Source organism: Vanessa cardui, chromosome W, assembly GCF_905220365.1.
Source record: "Vanessa cardui chromosome W, ilVanCard2.1, whole genome shotgun sequence".
Taxonomy (NCBI): domain Eukaryota; kingdom Metazoa; phylum Arthropoda; class Insecta; order Lepidoptera; family Nymphalidae; genus Vanessa; species Vanessa cardui.
In genome coordinates this window covers 5,149,734-5,170,407 of record NC_061153.1, presented here as the reverse complement: position 1 = coordinate 5,170,407, position 20,674 = coordinate 5,149,734, and the positions used below count along the sequence as shown (strand labels likewise).

General features: G+C 34.0%; 1 protein-coding gene and 1 long non-coding RNA gene across 2 annotated transcripts; both read right to left on the bottom strand.

Moving 5' to 3' along the window:
- Positions 1-2,082: 2,082 nt before the first annotated feature.
- Positions 2,083-3,736, bottom strand: LOC124542478. The gene is made up of 3 exons (XM_047120422.1): positions 3,075-3,736; positions 2,367-2,899; positions 2,083-2,252 (listed from the first exon to the last, which is right to left on the bottom strand). Exons 1-3 carry the CDS (start codon positions 3,734-3,736, stop codon positions 2,083-2,085), a joined length of 1,365 nt encoding a protein of 454 aa, XP_046976378.1.
- Positions 3,737-11,286: 7,550 nt separating this feature from the next.
- Positions 11,287-12,898, bottom strand: LOC124542796. Its single transcript, XR_006967385.1, has 2 exons — positions 12,680-12,898; positions 11,287-12,426 (listed from the first exon to the last, which is right to left on the bottom strand). It is a non-coding gene; the product is annotated as an uncharacterized LOC124542796 (long non-coding RNA).
- Between the last annotated feature and the right edge of the window lie 7,776 nt (positions 12,899-20,674).

Sequence of the window (20,674 nt, the reverse complement as noted above, 5' to 3'; positions counted from 1 at the left end):
TAATTGGTGTATAATCTGAAACGAATGCAAAACCAATATACGAAATGTAGAAACAATATATTAAATTCCAATATTCCAGAATATTCGCTGAATATATTTACGAGTAAAAATGATTATATCGTGTTAAAATAACAAGTGTCGGTATGCGACCGGCGCCTGCACAACGATAGAATGACGACGCAGAAAACGCAGTGTTGCCGTACCACGAAATTGACAGATAATAAAGACAACGACGGTTACGGTTCAAAAATCGAAGTTTTGTTTAAATACTGATAAATATTTTACAACAATAAATATTATAATTTTAGTAGAAATAAAATATTGAAATATGAAAACTTTTAGGATTACACGACATATCTCGATCCTTCCTCATATGTCCAAAATTCTTTTACAAACAAGTGTCCTTCATTTATAGTAACAAAATCCTAAGTTCATTTCAGTCGGGTTTTCGGCCGGTCATAGTACTACTACCGCTCTTCTGAAGGTCACGGAGGATATTCGAGATGGTATGGAGAATAGAATGGTTACCATTTTAGTCTTGATCAACTACTCTAACTCTTTTAATATGGTTGATCATGATATTGTCCTTGCTATACTCGAGCATCTGAAGTTTTCGCCGTTGGCTTTGGAGTGGTTCTCATCATATATTCGTGGACGCCAGCAAGCAGTTAGATTGGATCAATCGCTCTCCGATTGGTTTGACCTTCATACTAGCGTACCACAAGGTGGCATAGTGGTCTTCTTCTTCTTCTTTCTTCTTTGTCCAAAACCCTCTTCCCAGTTCAGCTGGGGTCGGGTCTCCTTGTACGTCTGCGCCAGAGAACTCTGTTCTGACTTGTCTGTGTACTCAGATTCTCTTTCTGGGCCTCTTTTTGCATGTTTGACCACCAGGTTGCGGGCGGTCGCCCTCTTCTCCGTGGTCGGTCCGGGATATTTAAGGCTTTCTTGATGGGATGGTCATCGTCACGTCTCAGGATATGGCCGTACCAGCGCAGTCGACATTCCTTCAGTTTTTCGACAATCGGTGTTATCTTGAACGATCCCCTGACATACTCATTCCTTACTTTGTCCAGCCGAGTTATTCCTCCCGCCCATCTAAGCATTTTCATCTCGTTTGTATGCAGTTGTTGTTCGTGTGTCTTTTTGATGGTCCAACACTCTGCCCCATAAGTCATGGATGGGCGTACTACTGTTTTGTACACTTTTCCCTTTACACGAATAGGCATTCTACGGTCACAGAGAACATCCGAAAGCGATTTCCATTTTATCCAGGCGGTTTTGATGCGGTGGTCCACGTCTTTATCGATATTTGCATCAGTAGTAAGCACAGACCCAAGATACTTGAAGTTGTCTACTTTGGGTAGTGCGCGGTTGTCTATGTAAATATTACATCCCGTCTCTTCTGTCCCTCCATAGTCACATTCCAAATATTCGGTCTTACTTCGACTAATGCGTAGCCCATGGTTTTCGATTTGTGTCACCCACCGGTTAAGTGTTTCCTGTAGGCTTTGTGCATTTTTCGCTACTAGGACTATGTCGTCTGCGTAAAGTATACACTCTGGTACTGGCTTTTGGATGTCTCGCGTGATGTAGTCCATGCACAGGTTGAATAACAATGGGCTTAAGGCAGATCCCTGGTGTACTCCTACGTTTACGTGGAAGGGCTCGCCAAGTCCCGCTGGGCTTTTGACGCGCGTCATGGTGTTTGTGTACATATCTTGCGCTAGTGTCACATAGTACTCCGGGATGTTTTGAGCTCTCATAGCCTGCCAAACTAGATTTCTGGGTACCCTATCAAAAGCCTTTTCTAGGTCGATGAACAGGAGATACAGATTTTCTTTGTTTGAACGGTGTTTCTCCATCACAACTCTAATTAACTGAATGGCATCGATGGTAGATTTGCCAGATGTGAAGCCATATTGGTTCTCAGTTATACGAGTACAGTCATTAATGCGTGCAGCGATGATCCTTTCAAACAGTTTTAGTGTGTGTGACGTGAGTTTTATGCCCCTGTAGTTTCCGCAATTCGCAATGTCCCCTTTTTGTTTATATATTGATGATAGAATGCTGTTACGCCAGGATTCAGGGATCTTTAATAATAGCGTTAAAAAGCTTTGTGAGCCAGGGTGTGGCAGATTCCTTCAGCTTCTTCCAGAGATCTGCTGGGATCTGGTCGGGACCAGTGGTCTTATGGTGTTTCATTTTTGATATAGCCTTGCTCACCTCCTCCTCTACTATACATTTTATAGGCCCTTCAACAGGCGGCATATGGGGCATTTTTTTACTCGAAAACTCCTCGTTCATTAGTTGATCGTAGTATTCCTATCATCTTATGTTGATATCCTTGTTCGTTGTTAGTAAAATACCCTGGGCATTTTTGATGAATTTGTTACATTTAATATCGAGTGTAGATCTATGGCGTTGTCGGGCTATTTTGTAGATTGAGTTCTCATCCTCGGCGTTTTCCAATCTGTCATAAAAATCTTCTCTAGATTTTGCCATGGATTGTGCTACTGCAGATTTAGCTATCTTTTTAAGATTCTTATACAGTAGGTGATCTTCTTCCAAACCCGATTTCTGCCATGCTTTAAATGCCTCTCTCTTTGACTTTATTATGTGTTGAGCAGTTTCATTCCACCAGGACGTTTCTTTACCTATGCGCCGTGCTCCACGTGAAATACCCAGGATCTCTTTTGCCCCTTCCAAACATAGTCTTTCGAAATCAGACCACATCTGGTTAGCTGATTTATCGCTCTCAATGTCTTCTTTCATATAGGCGTGGGCCCATTCTAGGAGCGGAGAGCCCTTGATGGAGTGCAGTTCTTTCCACTTAATACTGTCTGCTCTGCTGATGTGTGTTGTTATAGGTTTGGGTAGTTTCATGACTGAGACGAGAAGCCTATGTTGTGAGGAAAGCCCATTGCCGGGAATCACTTTACAGTCTTTATAAAGTTTAAAGATGTTGTTGCTGACGAGAATATAATCTATTTGTGTGTTATATTCTGAGCATTTGTAGGTGTTAAGGTGTTCCGGTTTTTTTTTGGAAATATGTATTAATTATTTTTAGGGAGTGCCTGGATGCAAAATTAAGAATGCTTATTCCTTGTTTATTTCTAGTGCCAAATCCATAGCCTCCATGGGTGTCACTATGGAGGTCATTCTTTTCTCCTACATGTCCATTCAGGTCTCCTCCTATGTGGGCATGTTCTGTTAAAGGAATATTTTGCATAATTTCGTCAAAGTCTTCCCAGAAATCGTGCTTTTCTTGTTCAGAACATCCAGTTTGTGGTGCATACGCTGAGATTAAATTCAAAGGCGGTTGGCCGTCCATTGCTAGTTTTATGCTTATGAGTCTGTCATTCTTCCTAACCACGTCGATTACTCTCGTTTTCAGGTTTTCATCCAATACGATTCCTACTCCGTTTCTTTTGGTATCAACACCATGGTACACGAGCTGGTAGCCATTTCCGATATCCCTGGATTTTGACCCTTTCCATTTAGTTTCTTGGACGCAGCAGGCGTTTATTTGTCTTGTTTTTAAAATTTCGCTTAGTTCTGTGCTGCGTCCCGTCATTGTGCCGAGGTTCCACGATGCGAGTCTGAGTTTGTCAAAGTCTTTTGGATGCGAACGTTGGTTCTTGTCTTTAGCGTCGCTTGTGGGGAACGCCCTAGCATGTATCGCATTCTTCGCATTTACGTCGCTTGAGGGGGACGCCCTAGCATTTAACGTTCTCATCTTTAGCTTTACTGTCATACAAGGAGTTTTTTTTTTATTTAGGCTTAAGTTTTACGGCCGGTTGCCACCTGACGCCAAGGTCGTACTTCTCTTGGAGACATGCGGGCGCCGCCGTTGGCCTTATGCAGGTTCTTCCGCCGCCATCCCTTTTGTGCGTCCCGACCTAGCCGCACAACACTAACTGCAGCCTTTGCTCCAGATATTTTGGATAAGCCTGCAGCAGGGGTTTGGTAACGAAGTGTCCTTCTTCGGCCTGTTGGTCCACGGGAGGTATTTTATTTCCCTCCTACCCGGTATATCTGCCGAGCCCTCCCCTATCCGCCACCTGGGGACGCGTTCTCTAGGGGTGAGGCTCCCCCGAGAACAAGGTGGCATAGTGGTATCTCTTCTTATTTTTATGACGACCTCAGTGGTCGAGTGGTGTGTACACCGGTTTTCATGGGTACGCCACTCTGAGGTCCCGGGTTCGATTCCCGGCCGAGTCGATGTAGAAGGTTTCTATGTCGTCTTGGTTCTGGGTGTTTGTGGTACCTTCGTTACTTCTGATCTTCCATAACACAAGTGCTTCAGCTAATTACATTGGGATCAGAGTAATGTATGTGATGTTGTCCAATATTTATTTATTTATTATTTTCTCCGTGTTTATAAATCTCCTCACAACTTACATAAACTGTTCATATCATTTTTATAACGTCGACTTGCAGCTCTATTGTCAAGCCAAGTTGGATGACATAAATAATGCTATTATAACGATTAATAATAATCAAGCTAGTGTAAATACTTGGTCTCAAAAGTTCGGTATAAAAGTAAATCCATCTAAATGTCAGGCGATCGTTATTGGGAGCTCTCGCCTTATCTCCAACCTTGGCTTAACATCTTTACCACCCGTTTTATTCAATGACATTAATATTCCTTAACGCAATCATGTAAAAGACCTTAGTCTTCATATTGATTCCCCATTCAGTTGGTCTGTGCATATCTCTGACATAAGTCGCTCAGTTACAGCCACGTTAAGGTACCTGAATCGACTGCGAAATTTCCTTCCCATCAAGACTAAGATTTTACTTGTGCACGCTTAGGTCTTTCCCATAATGGATTATGTAAATGTATGTTATTACGATCTCAACGAAAATCAACTGGATAAACTTGATCGTCTCTTAAACAACTCTGCACTTCATTCTTCTGTCTTCGTAAGTTCGACCATAGCTCCTGGTATCGTGATAAACTAAAATGGTTCACAATTCGACAACGTAGAGACTTCCGATTACTTTCACCTCTTTTCTCTTTTCTTTTTGAACCTCTTTCTCTCCCGAGTATTTGAAAGGGAAATTAAATTTTTTTAATGATAATCACAATCGTCAACTACGTTCTAAGGACTCTTAACTTCTTTCTCTCACACTTCTGGTTTCCTCTCTAATTCCTACTCCGTTCAAGCTGCCCGATTATGGAACAAAGTACCTGAAAATATTAGAAGAGCTTCCTCTAAATTTACTTTTAAAACTTGTCTACGTGAGCACATATTGTCAGATAGCCCCTAGCTCTTATTACTTCTGTTATGCACTATTATTATTATGTTATATTATATATTTTTATATGTGTATAATATGTATGTATGAGTTTTTTTTTTAATTCAGATTTATATAAGTATGTTCATATATTGTTTTATATTGTTAATTCTTTTTTAATTACCGCCTTCATGCTTTTCTGATTGACCTGAAGGTTGACTGGCAGAGAATGCCTTCAGGCATTAAGTCCGCCTTTTGTCTCAAAAAGTTTTGAAAAATGAAGTATTTAAATAAATAAATATATATTAAAAAGTATCTGCCTTATCTTTGACAGAAAATTAAAGTTATACCTAAAATAATATTTTGTCAACGAATAAAAATAATCTTAAAAATATTCAAGTTATTTAAACCTGATTAAAATTAAAATTTTACCATATATAATGTATTAATTAAATAAAACTAAGAAAATACCCAAATAATTATTCCGTTAAAGAATAAAGATCTTATAAACTTAAATAACTATGTGAAAGAAATTAAAATATATTAATAAAAATGTTATTAATGATTAAAGATTAAAATATCTATAAAAACTTAAAAAACTATATTATTTATTTATTTTCGGGAAACAAACAGTACAATAGAACAGTAATATAAAAAAAATAATAATACATAAACCAATTAGAATAGTTATTTGAAGAATTAAAAAAAAAAAAATTACAAAATCAAAAATTAATTAATATCAGTGATTAAAATTTTAAAACATTAAAAATTAATAACATGACACAAAATTAACTTTTATTGATTTAGCAATTCATTGATGTTCTTTTTAAAACTAATGGTTGGATGGTTTTGCAAAAACCATTACTTTTAACTTAAACTATCGATAGTATCGATAGCCAATAATTTCCGATATTATTACTTTCTCAAGATAAATTGTTTAGTAGGTCAATCATAGTGTTTATTTCAATAAAGAAAATTACTAAAGTCAATATTTTTTGTTTTTCTATTTATGACTAAACATTATAAATACTCATAACATTAAAAAAAACTTTGAAGACGAGGGTGCCACTACAATAAAACTTATTTGCAATGTAATTGTGAGTGTAGCGATTAGAATATTTCAATTGCCAAAAATAGAAGTATTTAAAATGAGAGTGGCAGTGTAGTAAAACTTCTTCTTTATAGCGAGTAGAATTGTGGTAAATTAGATTAATATAAAAAAATAGGAGTATATACAAAAAAATATGAACATATATATAATAATAATACTGGAAAACAATAAGAAATAAAAATACAAAATTAACATCCATTTAAAACATCTACATTCTACACTAAAAGTATTTGTATAGATTAAAAATATTAAGTACTAGCGACCCGCCCCGGCTTCGCACGGGTGCAATACTGATACTAAATATACTACTTTATTAACGGCATCACATTGCAAACTTCTAAAATTATCAGTGTTTCTTTACTATATTGTTCATGTATTATATACTCAACACAAACCTTCTCCTTGAATCACACTATCAATTAAAAAATAACCGCAACAAAAACCTTCAGCCAAGAAAACCCCATAGTATATCTATCAAAAAACAATATGATATACTTTAAGATATATGTTTTTTACAAATTACCTTTTATAGGATAATATACTGGGACTCAATCAAGGGGCTCGTATAGCTTCTTTCTTTTGATTGTTGAGGCGCGTGCCCGTGGCTAACACCGGCTCCAAATATAGCAATAATTATAACTACAGTATATAATCGTAGATCGACTTTTAAGGGGACTACATGAGCTAAATGCAAGTTTTAAAATGCCAAAAAGTATATAATCCAATGCAATAAACCAAATGAAAAAAATATATGCTAATCTTCAGGATACATGTTAGTAATTATTTGTTTTGAAAACATGATGTAATTAATTTGGTACGATAGAAAAAAATCGCAATGTTACCTCTAAAAAAGTATTTTTTTGTTTTTTAACTACACTTATATACCTTCAATAATTTTGGTTTTTTGTCAGATTATTCTACAAACAATATACTAAAAATGTATTATCTTAATTATTTAGTAAAATCAATAGATTTTTTTAAATCAGATTTTCTTATTTTCGACCAAAATGCGTAAGCATGTGTGCGTGAGCGCCTCGTACAGACACTGCCGGCCGAGGCCTGTTGCTATACAGACGTGTCGCTCTTTTCACCGCATCGTTGCGAATAAAATCTCGTAGATTTTATTTTTGCGTAATTTTAATTGTAAATTAATTGTCGAATATTATTCTTTTTTGTTAATAAATATATTAAGTTAAAATAGTCTAGTTGTAGTTAGCCATTTATTTTTTTATTAAGTTATTTTTTATAAAGTTTAATTTTGTAAACATGGGAAATAAAGTACAATCTATGATGAAAACTAAAAAACGTTCATATAAATTAAAAAGCCGAACATATGAACGATATGAAAAGGTAAGAGTATTTTAGTAGTAGTAGTAGTAGTAGTAAACATATATATAATAAATAATGATTATTGGCAACATTTATTAAAAAACAATGCAATCAGTTCGCATAGAATCAGATTTTTCGACATATATCTTACAGTCACCATGGAGTAGTTGGCAAGCAAGCGAATCCAAGAAGAATGTGAGAGTTCGATCCCCTGAACTAAAATTTTATTATTTTTAAAGGACTATGTTTAAAAATATATATGTTTTATAATTATTAAAATTTAATTACTAACAACTATGTATTTATTTTTTCAGAATTAAGAAAATCGAAAAAAAATAACACTGATTCTATTTCTATTACGTAAGAGTTTAATTTTATCAATTTTGTTTATAATAGGAAATATAGTTATGTATGGATTAAATTTAATAATAAAAAAATAAATAAACACAAATTAACACATCACATGAATATTTAGTGGTGCTAGCCTGGGTTTGAACCCGCGATAAGATGCGCGCGTTCTACCCACTTGAAATATGTAATTGTTGTGAACCAAAGAACTAAAATATTTAGAAGTGTCATATACGTAATTCAATATTTTTTATAGATTGGAAATAGTATCAATTGAAAAATTTCAGCTCGTAGCTTCAGTGAAACTGGATGAAATATTGATTGCAAGTATCCAAGAAATTTTAATAACGAACGACGACGACAGAATAATTTAAAAAAAGATTTAAATGAAAAAATTGAAACGAAATGTATTTGTTTTTTTTTTGTTATACCAAAAATAAGTAAAAATATTTGAATTTAATTGAATCAGTTTTATTTCAAATATCAGTCAAAAACAATACAAATAATTCTAATATCCAAACTATTTTTATGAGATTTATGACTAAACCCATTGTGATTGACCGAGTTAGCCAATAATTCTACTAAACCGACTTGACGATATTATTTTTATAGTAACTTTTTGATGCTGATTTATTTAACTTAATTTTTTTTCTTTGTGTACCGATATTAGTAAAACGAACAAACACTACGCTTTTTGTCAGTGTACAAATTACGAACAGTTCCAATTTTATTTAATAAATCGATTAACAAACTTATATAATTTAAAAATAGGTACGATTTAATATTTAGTATAACAACTAATTGAGATACAGTAAAAATAAAGAAAAAATGTTTAAATTAACTATTTTTTGTACACAAAATAATAATAATTTAAGTTTCATTAATTCAGTTTAATTTTATCATAATTTTTAAATAACACAAAGAAATTAAAATAATTCTGTTGTCCTGTCTATTTTTATGAAATCTATGATTGATAGAATTGATAGAATTGACTTCGCTTCGCTTTCGCTCGGTGCGGCGCGCGGCGGTTCGGCGCCATCTATTGGAATATTCAGGCGTAACCTCGCTGCCTTGCTAAGCTTAGTGCGCGGGGGGGCATGCCGTTTTTATCGTTTGTGTAAGTGTGTGCGCGCGATTCTCAAGGGCAATTAGCTCCCCTTAAGTAGTCAAAATTCTTCATTTTATTTTACTTAGGAGGACTCTAAAAATATATGTTGAATACGCAATTATTTTAATTACATTTTAGTGCATATTTTTGTTTGAAGTCTCTTTTTCTTTTTGTTAAAATTTTTATTAATTATTAAGTATTGTTAAGTGCTAATAAAATAAGCCAATATATGTGGTAAAAAATAAATGACAAAAAAATGTTATTGTGGGTTATAACTAACAGATAGACACATACCATCGCGAAGTTTTTTGTAGACATTTCAGAGGTGTACAATTCTGTAGCACATTATTTTGATCTATCTCATAGTATTCATCCAGCGTTTGCAATATATGCGCAAAAATGTGTCTTTTTTACGATATCACATTAGAAACCACTAAAGTTATCAGTGTTTATCTACTGTATTGTTCATGTATATACCTATATACAAAATCATTCTCTTTAAATCACTCACTCACTCATACTATGCAGTGATAACAAATAGGTACAATATACACAGTTTTCACTCCTTAGGAAATACAAACCGCTATGTCCGTGCGTTTTAAAACTGTAATATCTTCGAAACTATTCATTTAAATTACATGCTGTAAAGGGCCGTATTGATCTATATTGAAAGCACAATTTAGATAAGGTACGTAATTGGATAAGGATTAATGCTATATTGCTTAAAATCGCTTCGAAAATAAGCCATTTTTTTCTCGTATAAATAAAAGATAAAAAAATGTTTTTTGTGGGTTATCTTTAAGAGATAGACATATACCATCGCGGACTTTTTTGTAGACATTTATATGGTGTACAAATCTGTAGTACATTATTTTGATCTATCTAGTAGGGTTCAGCCAGCGTTTACAATGTAAACACAAAAAAAAAATATAAATTTACGACATCACATTAGAAACTTTTAAAATTATCAGTGTTACGTAACTATATTGTCCGAATTTTATATGTCCAAAATCATCCTCTTTAAATCACTCTATCTATTAAAAAAAACTCATCAAAATCCGTTGCATAGTTTTAAAGATTTAAGCATAGACAGGAAAAGACAGTCAGAGAGAATCAATTTTGTTTTATACTATGTAGTGATAACAAATAGATAGATAGATAGATAAAAACTTTATTGCACACAAACATTAACAGGAAAAAAAAAACAGTAATAACAGATATAACTAAAAGAAAGTGGTGTACAAGGGTGGTCTTATTGCTATAAGCAATCTCTACCAGACAACCCCTAGTGAAAGAAGCAAAGTCAAAATATATGGGTAGTGCAAATAATAATAAGCGAAGCGAAGGTAATCCAAACAATTATAAAACCTAACTACATACATACATACACACATATATATATATATATATATATATATATGTGTGTGTGTGTAACTAAGGGGGCGATTGAGAAGCTGTGTTACCGTCGAGTCAACTTTCGCAAGGTGCTCGGGGTCACAGGGGGACTGAAGACTAGCCAGTGAACACGGTATTTATACCCTAGCCCCTACTCCCAACAACTCTGTCCATGGCGCGAAACGCTAGCCACGTGTTTACCAAAATGAAAATACAAAGTAATTAAATCTGCTATTTTGACTTTTAGTCATAAAATATTCCAATATGAATTATCGTTAATCAAGAACAGTCAATTTGGAGTTATTTCTATGTGATACAAATTAAATAATCGTTTATAATGTTTCGTAACGCTATTAACAATTACCGAAATCGAAACTAGTCGTCATAAGACAATCGCAGGTAGCTAGTAAATCATACCAGATATAATTAGGAATTGTCGTAAAAGATTTGCATTAAAAATCTAGCTACAACAAATCAATCAAGTCAAGGTGGGTACTTTTATCTTTGCGTTGATGTGACGACTGACTCCGACATATATATATATATATATATTTACATCCCGCTACAAATAGCTTCCTTTTATTTCAAATGATTGTGACGTCCATCACTTCTAGTTGCTTTACGCGAGTTGTTTGAATACTAGTTGATATGCTTTTGGGAATGTTGGGATACAACTTATTTTTTCCAAAATATCATCTATTTTAAAAAAAATGGGTATTACCGGTCACTTAAGTAGAAATAATTACAAATTAGATAATAATGAATATTTCTTTATTAATCTTTTCGATAGTCAAAGCTTTGGTATTCTTCTTACAAAATCACATTGATTGAGATCAATAAGTAAAACAATTTTGGTCTAATCAGTATTTAAGAAAAAAAAACTACTTTGACTGGTATTATACACCACGGGGGGTAATACCAGTTAATGGGTTCATAATGCCGGTCAAAGTTTGTGAAGGCATAAGTCGCAGATATAACCCTCAGGGGAGTCGCAACCAGAACACTCAGCATGTGCCCAGAGACCACACAGCACACATCTATACCATAGCTCGTTGTTTTGCCCGTAATCATCACAAATGATGCATTTATTTTCACAATCCCCATTAGCGTCAGTGTCTTCATCTTCACGCAAATCTGTCATTTCCACTTCCGAGTCCGACGTACTCTCATTATGCCTGTTTTTATTTTGAAGCACTCTCTTGATAGCCTTTTCCGCTTCGATCGATTTTCCTTTTGTTTTAATTGTCTTTTTTTCAGATTTTATTCTAAGAGTCGGTGTTTCTCTTTCTCTTCTCTTTCGTAATTTTTCTTGTTTCTTTTTCGATCAAAACTTGCTTGTGAGGAGTTCCTGTAAGGATTTTTGCGTGTTTTTTGCGAGATAGTTTTTTTCTCTTGTCTTTCGACTGACTTGGCAGTGGCAGAAGATACCTAACACTGTCTTTTCACATCCTGAAGTAGAAGGTGTGGGGTTTATATAGATGTTAGTCGGTTTCTCGAATACGGGAGTTCTTGGTACATTTGTCGAGACTGGTTCAATCACATCAGCAAGTGATGGCGATTTAGATGAATTCGCCTGATAATGAGTTGGTGGGTCATATTTTATTGATTCATCTAATATTGTTTGGGTCTCTGAAGCGAAGTGCAGGCGTAAAATATTTTACCAAGGTACTTAACTTGAGAAGCCATTTCATCTTCTTGCGTCCTTGTGAAGACTGTTTTTCGTCCAAGTTGCAGCTTGTCACGATTTTGGGTTTTAAGTCTTTCTTGAAGCGTTAAAAATGGCACACCACAAGATCTAGCTGCTTTCCTAATAGTTTTTCCTTCCTCCACTAGTCTAAAACCTATGTGTAGCTGATCTTGGCTCCATAACGCCTTTGAAAGTGGTTGGTTTCTTCTTGTAGACATTTTGAAATAATAAAGAAAGATTAAAATGAACATAAAAATAAATAGGTTTATCAATTTTACTTGCGGGTATTACCGGTCAACGTGACCGGCATTTCCCGACTAGGAACATTTTCATAAATTAAATTCTAAGATAGAAACTTGTTGATACACGTTCAAAAACTATTATTACTTTGAATGCTAAGTATTTATGCTACAAAAATCTCAAATAACATTAAAAGACATGTGAAATAATAAACACTCACCTCTTATTATATTACTCCAAAAAATTACTTCAGTTAGGCGCGAAAACAATAGACCTGCGTTCATCATAAACGTCGGAGAGGGAATTAAGCAGGGACCTGGGCATTGGCGCGCGGCAACATCACACCACGCTCTGTGTATATGTGTGTTCGCCGAAACGCGGTAAAATAGGAGATTTCGCTATGACCGGTAATACCCACTGACCGGCATTACCCGGTTCTACTCTACTAATTAAATCATATTTACTTTTCGCACTATTCTACTTCCTTTAAAATGCGACGTTGCAAGCTTTACTAAAAATAGGTACCATAAAAGAATACATAGTAGGTCGTCATAATCATTGCCTATGCATCAGCTGAGTTCGCAAAGCTATATAACCAAGCAGTAACCTCTAACTTAACGTATCTATGGGACACAGTTCTCTAAAATAAAAAAAAGAAACAGAGTAACGAGAATCAATATTCATTTATTCAACATAATTATAGCATAATAAGTGACCCAAACCAGGACATTCACTTTCTTTAAAAATCTTATTTATTTTATTTATTTAATACTTTATTGCACACACAATGAAAGGACATACAAATAAAGAGAACAATTACAACAAAGAAAAGAAAATAAGAGCGTGCAAAGGCGGTCTTATTGCTAAAGCAATCTCTAACAGACAACCTTTGGTGAAAGGATTTGCAAAAGCAGAAACAGGATAGTGCAAAAAATGGAAATAAAATAATATTCATGATAAACGAAAATAATGACTTATAATATACATACTAATATAAAATATATATAACATACATACGTTACATATAAATATATGTATATGTATATACTTACATACATAGATACATAAAAATAAATATAAATACACACATATAACATTTTTATATATAATACATATTCAATAAACGTACATACATTACTTATTGTAAGAAAAGATAGTGAGTTTTCACACGACGTTTAAATATATAAATAGAATTAGAGCGACGGATTTCCGGGGGAAACATATTCCATAGCTTCACAGCTTTAACAGTAAAAGATTCACTGTAAAAGCGAGTATGAGCTGTTGGCATCTTTAAGCGATTGTCACTTCGTGACCGCAGATCAAGATGACAATCAGAGTCAGTGCCTAAAAAAGAGAAACGAGTTTTTAAGTAATTAGGAGATAGAGGATTATAAAGGATAGAATAGAGAAGGGAGAGTATATGCAAGTTGCGGCGATGTCTAATTGTAAGAATAGCGGGTAATTTACTATAATTAAGTTTGGAGAGTTGAAAGGTGCTACCAATTATAATGGCTTGGGACTTGGCAGGATTAACATAGAGTCCATACGCCTTGCACCAATTGCAGATGTTAAGCAGGTCCTGATTGAGTCTTGCGATGGCATCATCAATATCGTGTGCTGTACAAGTAACATAGACCTGCAGATCGTCGGCATAGAGATGGAAAGACGATGAAAGGATTTTTGGGATGGTATTAATGAAAATAGAAAACAGGAGAGGGGAAAGGACACTACCTTGCGGTACACCAGCTGTGAGAGGGAGATAGGAAGAAGAGAGGCTGTTAATGTGTACACTTTGCCGACTACCAAACAAGTAACTACGAAGCCAGTCAGTTACGTCCGTAGCAACATTGATGGACTGGAGGACAGCCAACAGGAGCTCGAAATCAACCGCATTGAATGCATTGCTAAAGTCCAGCAATGTAAGGATGCTCAACTGCTTGTTGTCCATATTGGAACGTAAGTCATCACATACTTTTACCAGAGCGGTAACTGTGCTGTGGCCCATACGAAAGCCAGATTGGTATTCGGAGAGGATGTTGTACATTAAAACGTAGTCGTTTAGCTGGCGGTGCACAATACGTTCCAATACTTTCGACAAGAAGGGAAGGATCGATATAGGACGATAATGAGAAAAGGATACTGGATTTTTATTTTTAGGAATAAGAAGGATGTGAGCAATACGCCATGCTCTTGGGAACTGACCGGAAGAGAGGGAGGAGTTAAAGATGTGAGATATGACAGGTAAGATTTGATCAAGAATTAGGAGAAGCATTCTTAATTTATATAGGGAAATATTTAGATCTACACCGGTGGGATTAAGCAACAATGACATTATATAATAAATATGGATAGTTAGAACAAATTATACTTCTACAGTATTATGATAAAAATTATTTGTGTTTTTGATTATTTGGGCCAATAAGTCAATATTAAACATCAACAAAACGACGAATCAATATACGGACGTCTAATATTTTACAATATGAATGATTTATGTTCATCCGACGTCCTTAAATATAGTTTTTTTTAAAAGGCAATCAAATTAATCAGTTTTTACATTAGTGAGATTCATCCCAATTATTGTTACAGCTGTATATAGGGACGTTCAATGAAAAGCAATATGAATGATGTTATGCTCAACTGACTACCGTATGTTATGCATATTTATTATTTTCTAAAACTAAAAAAAAACCCTACTTATACTTGTAAATATTCGTAATTTTTAGCAGAATGTTTCATTCATAATTATGTTGTATTCAGTACTTGAAATATTTATAAAATACGGACGCCTAATTTTGTACCATGTGAATGGTGAATGTCAATTTGACCTCCGAATATGTTAGTTGTTCCAATAATTAGGTATTTTATATTAAAATTACAAATTGTCTACATTTGGATATACTTAAAAGTAGCATTAAATAATATCGCTTACGAGAATATTATCTTTATCAGCTTTAGAATTGTATACGGACGCCTAATTTTATGCAATATAAATCGTCAATGTCAATTGCACGTCTATGCAGCCTTATAAAATAAATAATCATAGTTATTAAAGTAATTCATTTAAAACTCTACTACTGACTAAATGTAAAATATGTACCGGAGATAGCCTAAAATCTTTATAAAAATATATGTAGATTTGGTAGATAATAATGATTATACAAAATTGGGTTTCCGTATACTTATATTTTTTCTAATTCTTTACCCTAGTTCTGATGATTTTTTTTTAATCAAAGCCCTATGCGAGACTTAAACGTAGTACACACATTCGTCCTTAGGATAATGGTCATATAAAGCAAATTCACAGCAAGGACACCAAAGTACTTTCCAACTACGGAAAAAAGTTACTTCTCCGGGAGCATTCATATCAGAAACAATATGACAAATTATTTTATTAAAATCAACACTAATAAATCCACAATTGAAACACTGGGGCCTTAAACAATAGTGAACTTCATCCCAAGGCCACTTAAGATTGTTCTTTAAAATATGATCAAATAATCCTTTACTTAAAAACATGTCATTGTCTGCAAAAATTTCCATTTTTGATCCCTAAAAACAAACATCGAGAATATCCTTTTGTTAACCAGACTCATTAACATTATGTAATATTAATAATTTAATTTTACAAATATTTTTTATTAATAACAACAAGACTAGTTAGTACCTGGAAATTGTTTGACCGTTTGGAACACGTCTTTTTCCGTCCTGTTCTAACACTCAATACACAAAAATATGACAAACGTTATTAAAATACAGTATAATACACAAGACATTTGTTATATATATATATATATATATATATATATATTTATAATACACAAATTTTTTTCGAAATTAAACGTAAAAAAATATTGGAACCTGTTGATTTAATTAAATAATAAAATATTATAATAACACGCTAAATCGAGGTACGTTTAATGTTTATGAATAACACAAAGATAATAGTAACCGCAATAATTGTTACCTAACGATCGTTTCGAATAGCCTAAAATATATGGACGCCAGATTTTATATAAAATGAATTATTTATTTATATTTGACGTCCTTATATAATAAATATTTATTCTAAATGATAACAGCCTCGAAAAAAATAATAAATTATTACATTGCGTCTTACTTTAATATTCGAAAATGTTTAGAGTGTAGCAAAAAATAAATAAATTCAATCAACTGTTACCACTTTTCAAAAATGATTGTTATAATTTGATGTTAAAGTGGTACTAAAGTTAGAGGAACAATGATTTATGTAAACTGTACAAACATTGTAATGATTAATTTGGATAGTAAATAAATAATGTTATTATTATTATTATTAAAATATCTTAAAAATAAGTATGCTATCTATAAACTGACCCCGCAAATATTTTCGACTCTTATAGTAAAACCCTGTAATAAGTTAAAACTAATAATTGTTTAATAATTTCATAATTGTATTATTTTTTTGAATATATATTCTGAATAAAGACTTTTATTTTCAGCCAGTTTTTATTTTTAAAAATCTCAGGATCTTGACTCCGCAGTTCCTCGCATTCATGACGTTTCGGTGGTCGCTTCGATTTTATATGCTTGTTAAAATACTTTGTAACTAGTTTTTTTTGTTGTTTTGTCCAAGGAACCAGAGTACGTTTCTTATTCAAAGTTATATTTGTCGTATTAGAAATATCCTTAAGAGTTACTTCTTGTATATTAGAAACAGTATCGGTGATATTCATTTCAGGAGCTTGCTCAATAGATATTGCATCATCATAATCAAACTCATCACAATCATTGTTTTCAACGGTTTCTTGTAACAAATCTTTATCTAAATCCAACTCAATTTCATCTAAAGCTTTACCTTTATGGATATCAGCGTTACCACCTTCCATTAACAATAGCAGTTTTGATATTTTAGTGGTCTGATAAACGTCATCTGGTAACCTGTAGTTCTGTCTGTGTACCGACTGCGTGTGACCCATAAAATTTGCAAGTTGCTCAATATCCGAATCTTTTAAATTAAGCATTTGTGTAAGTGTGGCTAAATGCTTACGGAGTTTAGTTGCCGTTATGGCTTTAGGGTTCTTGGCCCCAGAAGACTTCGCATACTTTTCCAACACTTTGTATCCGCACAATGAAGTTACACATCCAGGTTTGGCAAATAAGTAGTTGTTTTCACCATTTACATATTTACTTCTAACTTTAATCAACAAATGGATATCAGTCTGCACGTCATCAGTAAACAAAACGGGAACGCCTCGACCTCTTTTTACTCTTATAACAATACGCTTGAAACTTTTCATTAACATTTTTTCAGTGTTAGAGATGGCGCGATCGATTCCTCGTATGCATTATCATCATTCCTACACTCTTGATAAGTACTCAGTAAAAGTCTCTGATGTTCACCTGGTCGTCGTCTATTCAACAAAATTACGCGCCAGTAAATAGTTTCAAGCAAAGTATTATATGCCTCGACATCACTTGTGTCAGAATGAATTAGTTTAGATGCAGCTATTTTAGCTTTTTTGCAAAGGTGTTCTTTGAGTATTTTTAAATCACTAGCTAATGGAACTACAGTCAATTTAGTCCATTTTTTTAAATTTAAATCATTGCACGCCTGACTTGAAACATCATACTTCCAGTTGGCCTCAATTATATGAATCAAAGTCTTAAAATCGGCTTCCATTTGCGAAGTTTGTTCAGAGTGGCCAGATTTTAAGGTTGCCATAATTGCAATGTTGCAACATTGCTTTAGGCTTGTGCTTATATTCATTGCATATGTAGGAGCACCGTAGCGATCCGATTTATTATCGTAACTAGATACTATTTTCGCTGCACTAACAATCAAATCATAATTTTGAGGTTTTAGGCAATCCGTCAAGTTCTTGATCAACAACAACAACAACAGCCTGTAAATTCCCACTTCTGGGCTAAAGGCCTCCTCTCCCTTTGAGGAGAAGGTTTGAAACATATTCCACCACGCTGTTCCAATGCGGGTTGGTGGAATACACATGTGGCTGAATTTCTATGAAATTTGTTACATGCAGGTTTCCTCGCGATGTTTTCCTTCACCGCTGTGCACGAGATGAATTATAAAGACAAATTAAGCACATGAAACAGCGGTGCTTGCCTGGGTTTGAACCCGCAATCATCGGTTAAGATGCACGCGTTCTAACCACTGGGCCATCTCGACTCTTCTTGATCGATGGTTTTAATTTCTTTAATTCTATCAACATCTTTGCGAGCTCTCTCATTTTTCGCGAAGTTATGTTAATAAAATGTTTTTCTCTGTGGATACGTAAATATTGTGCACCATACGCACAAATCAACGTGTCTTTTTTGGCTTCTAAGGATATGCGATCAGGTCTCATTTTTGGAAACACTGTCTGGATAAACATTACTTTTTTTCATCGGTTTAACGCATTTGTGAACGTTAGCTATGTAATTACCCTTTTTACGTAGTGTTGTAAGAAGGCATTTGCGAGTGTAACTCTTTATGGGATAAGATAAAATCTTTTGTACCTCCGGTTCTAAGGTATTACGAATTACATGTCTAGCAAAGTTTAAAACATTTGTTTCACAAAAATAGCAAAAGTCCTTAGTCCTCTTTTTTGGTACTTCTGAGGTTTTAGTTGAATTGATAACATCTTCTTCATCATCATTTCTAGTCAGATGCTGAAATAATAACATTGTTAACTATCGTAAACATGTACCGTATACGTTCATTACACCGAATGAACGGTTTATTTTATAATGTCTTTGTAATTAATAACTATATATCCAAATCATTAGTTGTCTTGTAAGTTTAACTAGGCGGCAGGAATTTGTGGAAACCTGTCTGTATAGTTAAGATCTCATCAGGTATTCGAACGCGAAAAGCAATATTTAGTTTTGTTCTGTTCCGGTTTGTGCGGTAAACGACTATTGGCTCATTATATTGGTACCTAACTACAGGTACAAGGGACCTAGCATCTTAGCTTTTAAGGTTAGTGACGTATTTGAGATGTAAGGAATGGATAATATTTCTTACATCGCTAAAGCCTACGTTGGTTGTGACCACTTACAATCAGGTGGCACATTTAAACCCACATATTTTATGTAAAAAAACTAATGTCTAACCTGCTTAATGCCTTTACGGCGTTGGCGAGTTGGAGGTTCAGGTTCACTGAGGGTAACAACGCGTTCTTCATTATCACTTGACTCACTAGATGATTCATGTGATGCAGGGTGGAATGTGACATCTCTGTCACTGTCGTCGATCTCTGATATAATGCTGTTAGATGAATCAGGACAGTCACTATGAGGTACACAATTTGCTTTTGATGACGTTGCTGTAGGCTCTACTAGAATGGGGGTGCTGGGTTGCGAATTTTCTATAATAGAAGACGCACTGTCATCAGCAACAATATTGGTTGACATCTGAATTGGACTTCGTGAAATCTGTTGACTGATAGCCATGAGGTAGTCCGAATCAATTTCATTGGTAGCGATATTGAAATCTTCCTCAGTTGTTGTGCAATTCATTATATTTTGGTTTGGTATGTAAGGTGATTCTACAGGGCGGTTTTTATCAGCATCAATTCCAAATGAAACATTATTGCATCTATCATAATTTTGTTCGTAAGCTTCATTGTTATAATAATTATCTGTATTCTTAAAGAAAACAGAACTCATTTCAGCTGTATCTGTGGCAACCGTATCATCAAAGTCCTCATCTTCGGTTGGTATATAAGTTTCATCCCTAATTCTATTATTAATAGACTCGTCTAATGAGTCATCTTTACTGGTATTGGTCGGTGCATAAGACGGGTATTTGTATCGAGGTCTCTGTAAAGTGTGATAAACGATTTATAATACTATGCTTAACATTAATAAATAAAAAAATAAGAAACTAATTACTACAAAATAATATTCAATAAGTTTTATACGATACAACGATAAACCTACCAACTCGATGGAACTACACATCTCATTTTTATATGTAGTTTTATAAGGAGACAAAATATCTTCGCCTTGATTGTTATTATCTGCAATGATAAAAAAACAAAAATAAGAAGTTTCTTATTCAAGTTGGCCGCCTAATAAGTCAAGGTTTAAAATTAAATAAAATGTATTACAAACATAGGAGGACTTCGAAATTTTAACTACATTTGCATTATTTCTACGTTACATAGTAACAGGTTATACAAGAGTATTTTTTTTTTCATATTGATTTTCGCGATTATTACACATTGAAATA

What these genes read in the sequence shown, in the direction of transcription:
- LOC124542478 (XM_047120422.1), bottom strand. Translation starts at nt 3,736, where the DNA reads ATGAGAACGTTAAATGCTAGGGCGTCCCCCTCAAGCGACGTAAATGCG. An exon ending in ATTCTTAATTTTGCATCCAG is followed by an intron (nt 2,900 to 3,074) that starts GCACTCCCTAAA and finishes CTCACAACATAG; the next exon opens with GCTTCTCGTCTCAGTCATGA. An exon ending in ATTCATCAAAAATGCCCAGG is followed by an intron (nt 2,253 to 2,366) that starts GTATTTTACTAA and finishes CGCCTGTTGAAG; the next exon opens with GGCCTATAAAATGTATAGTA.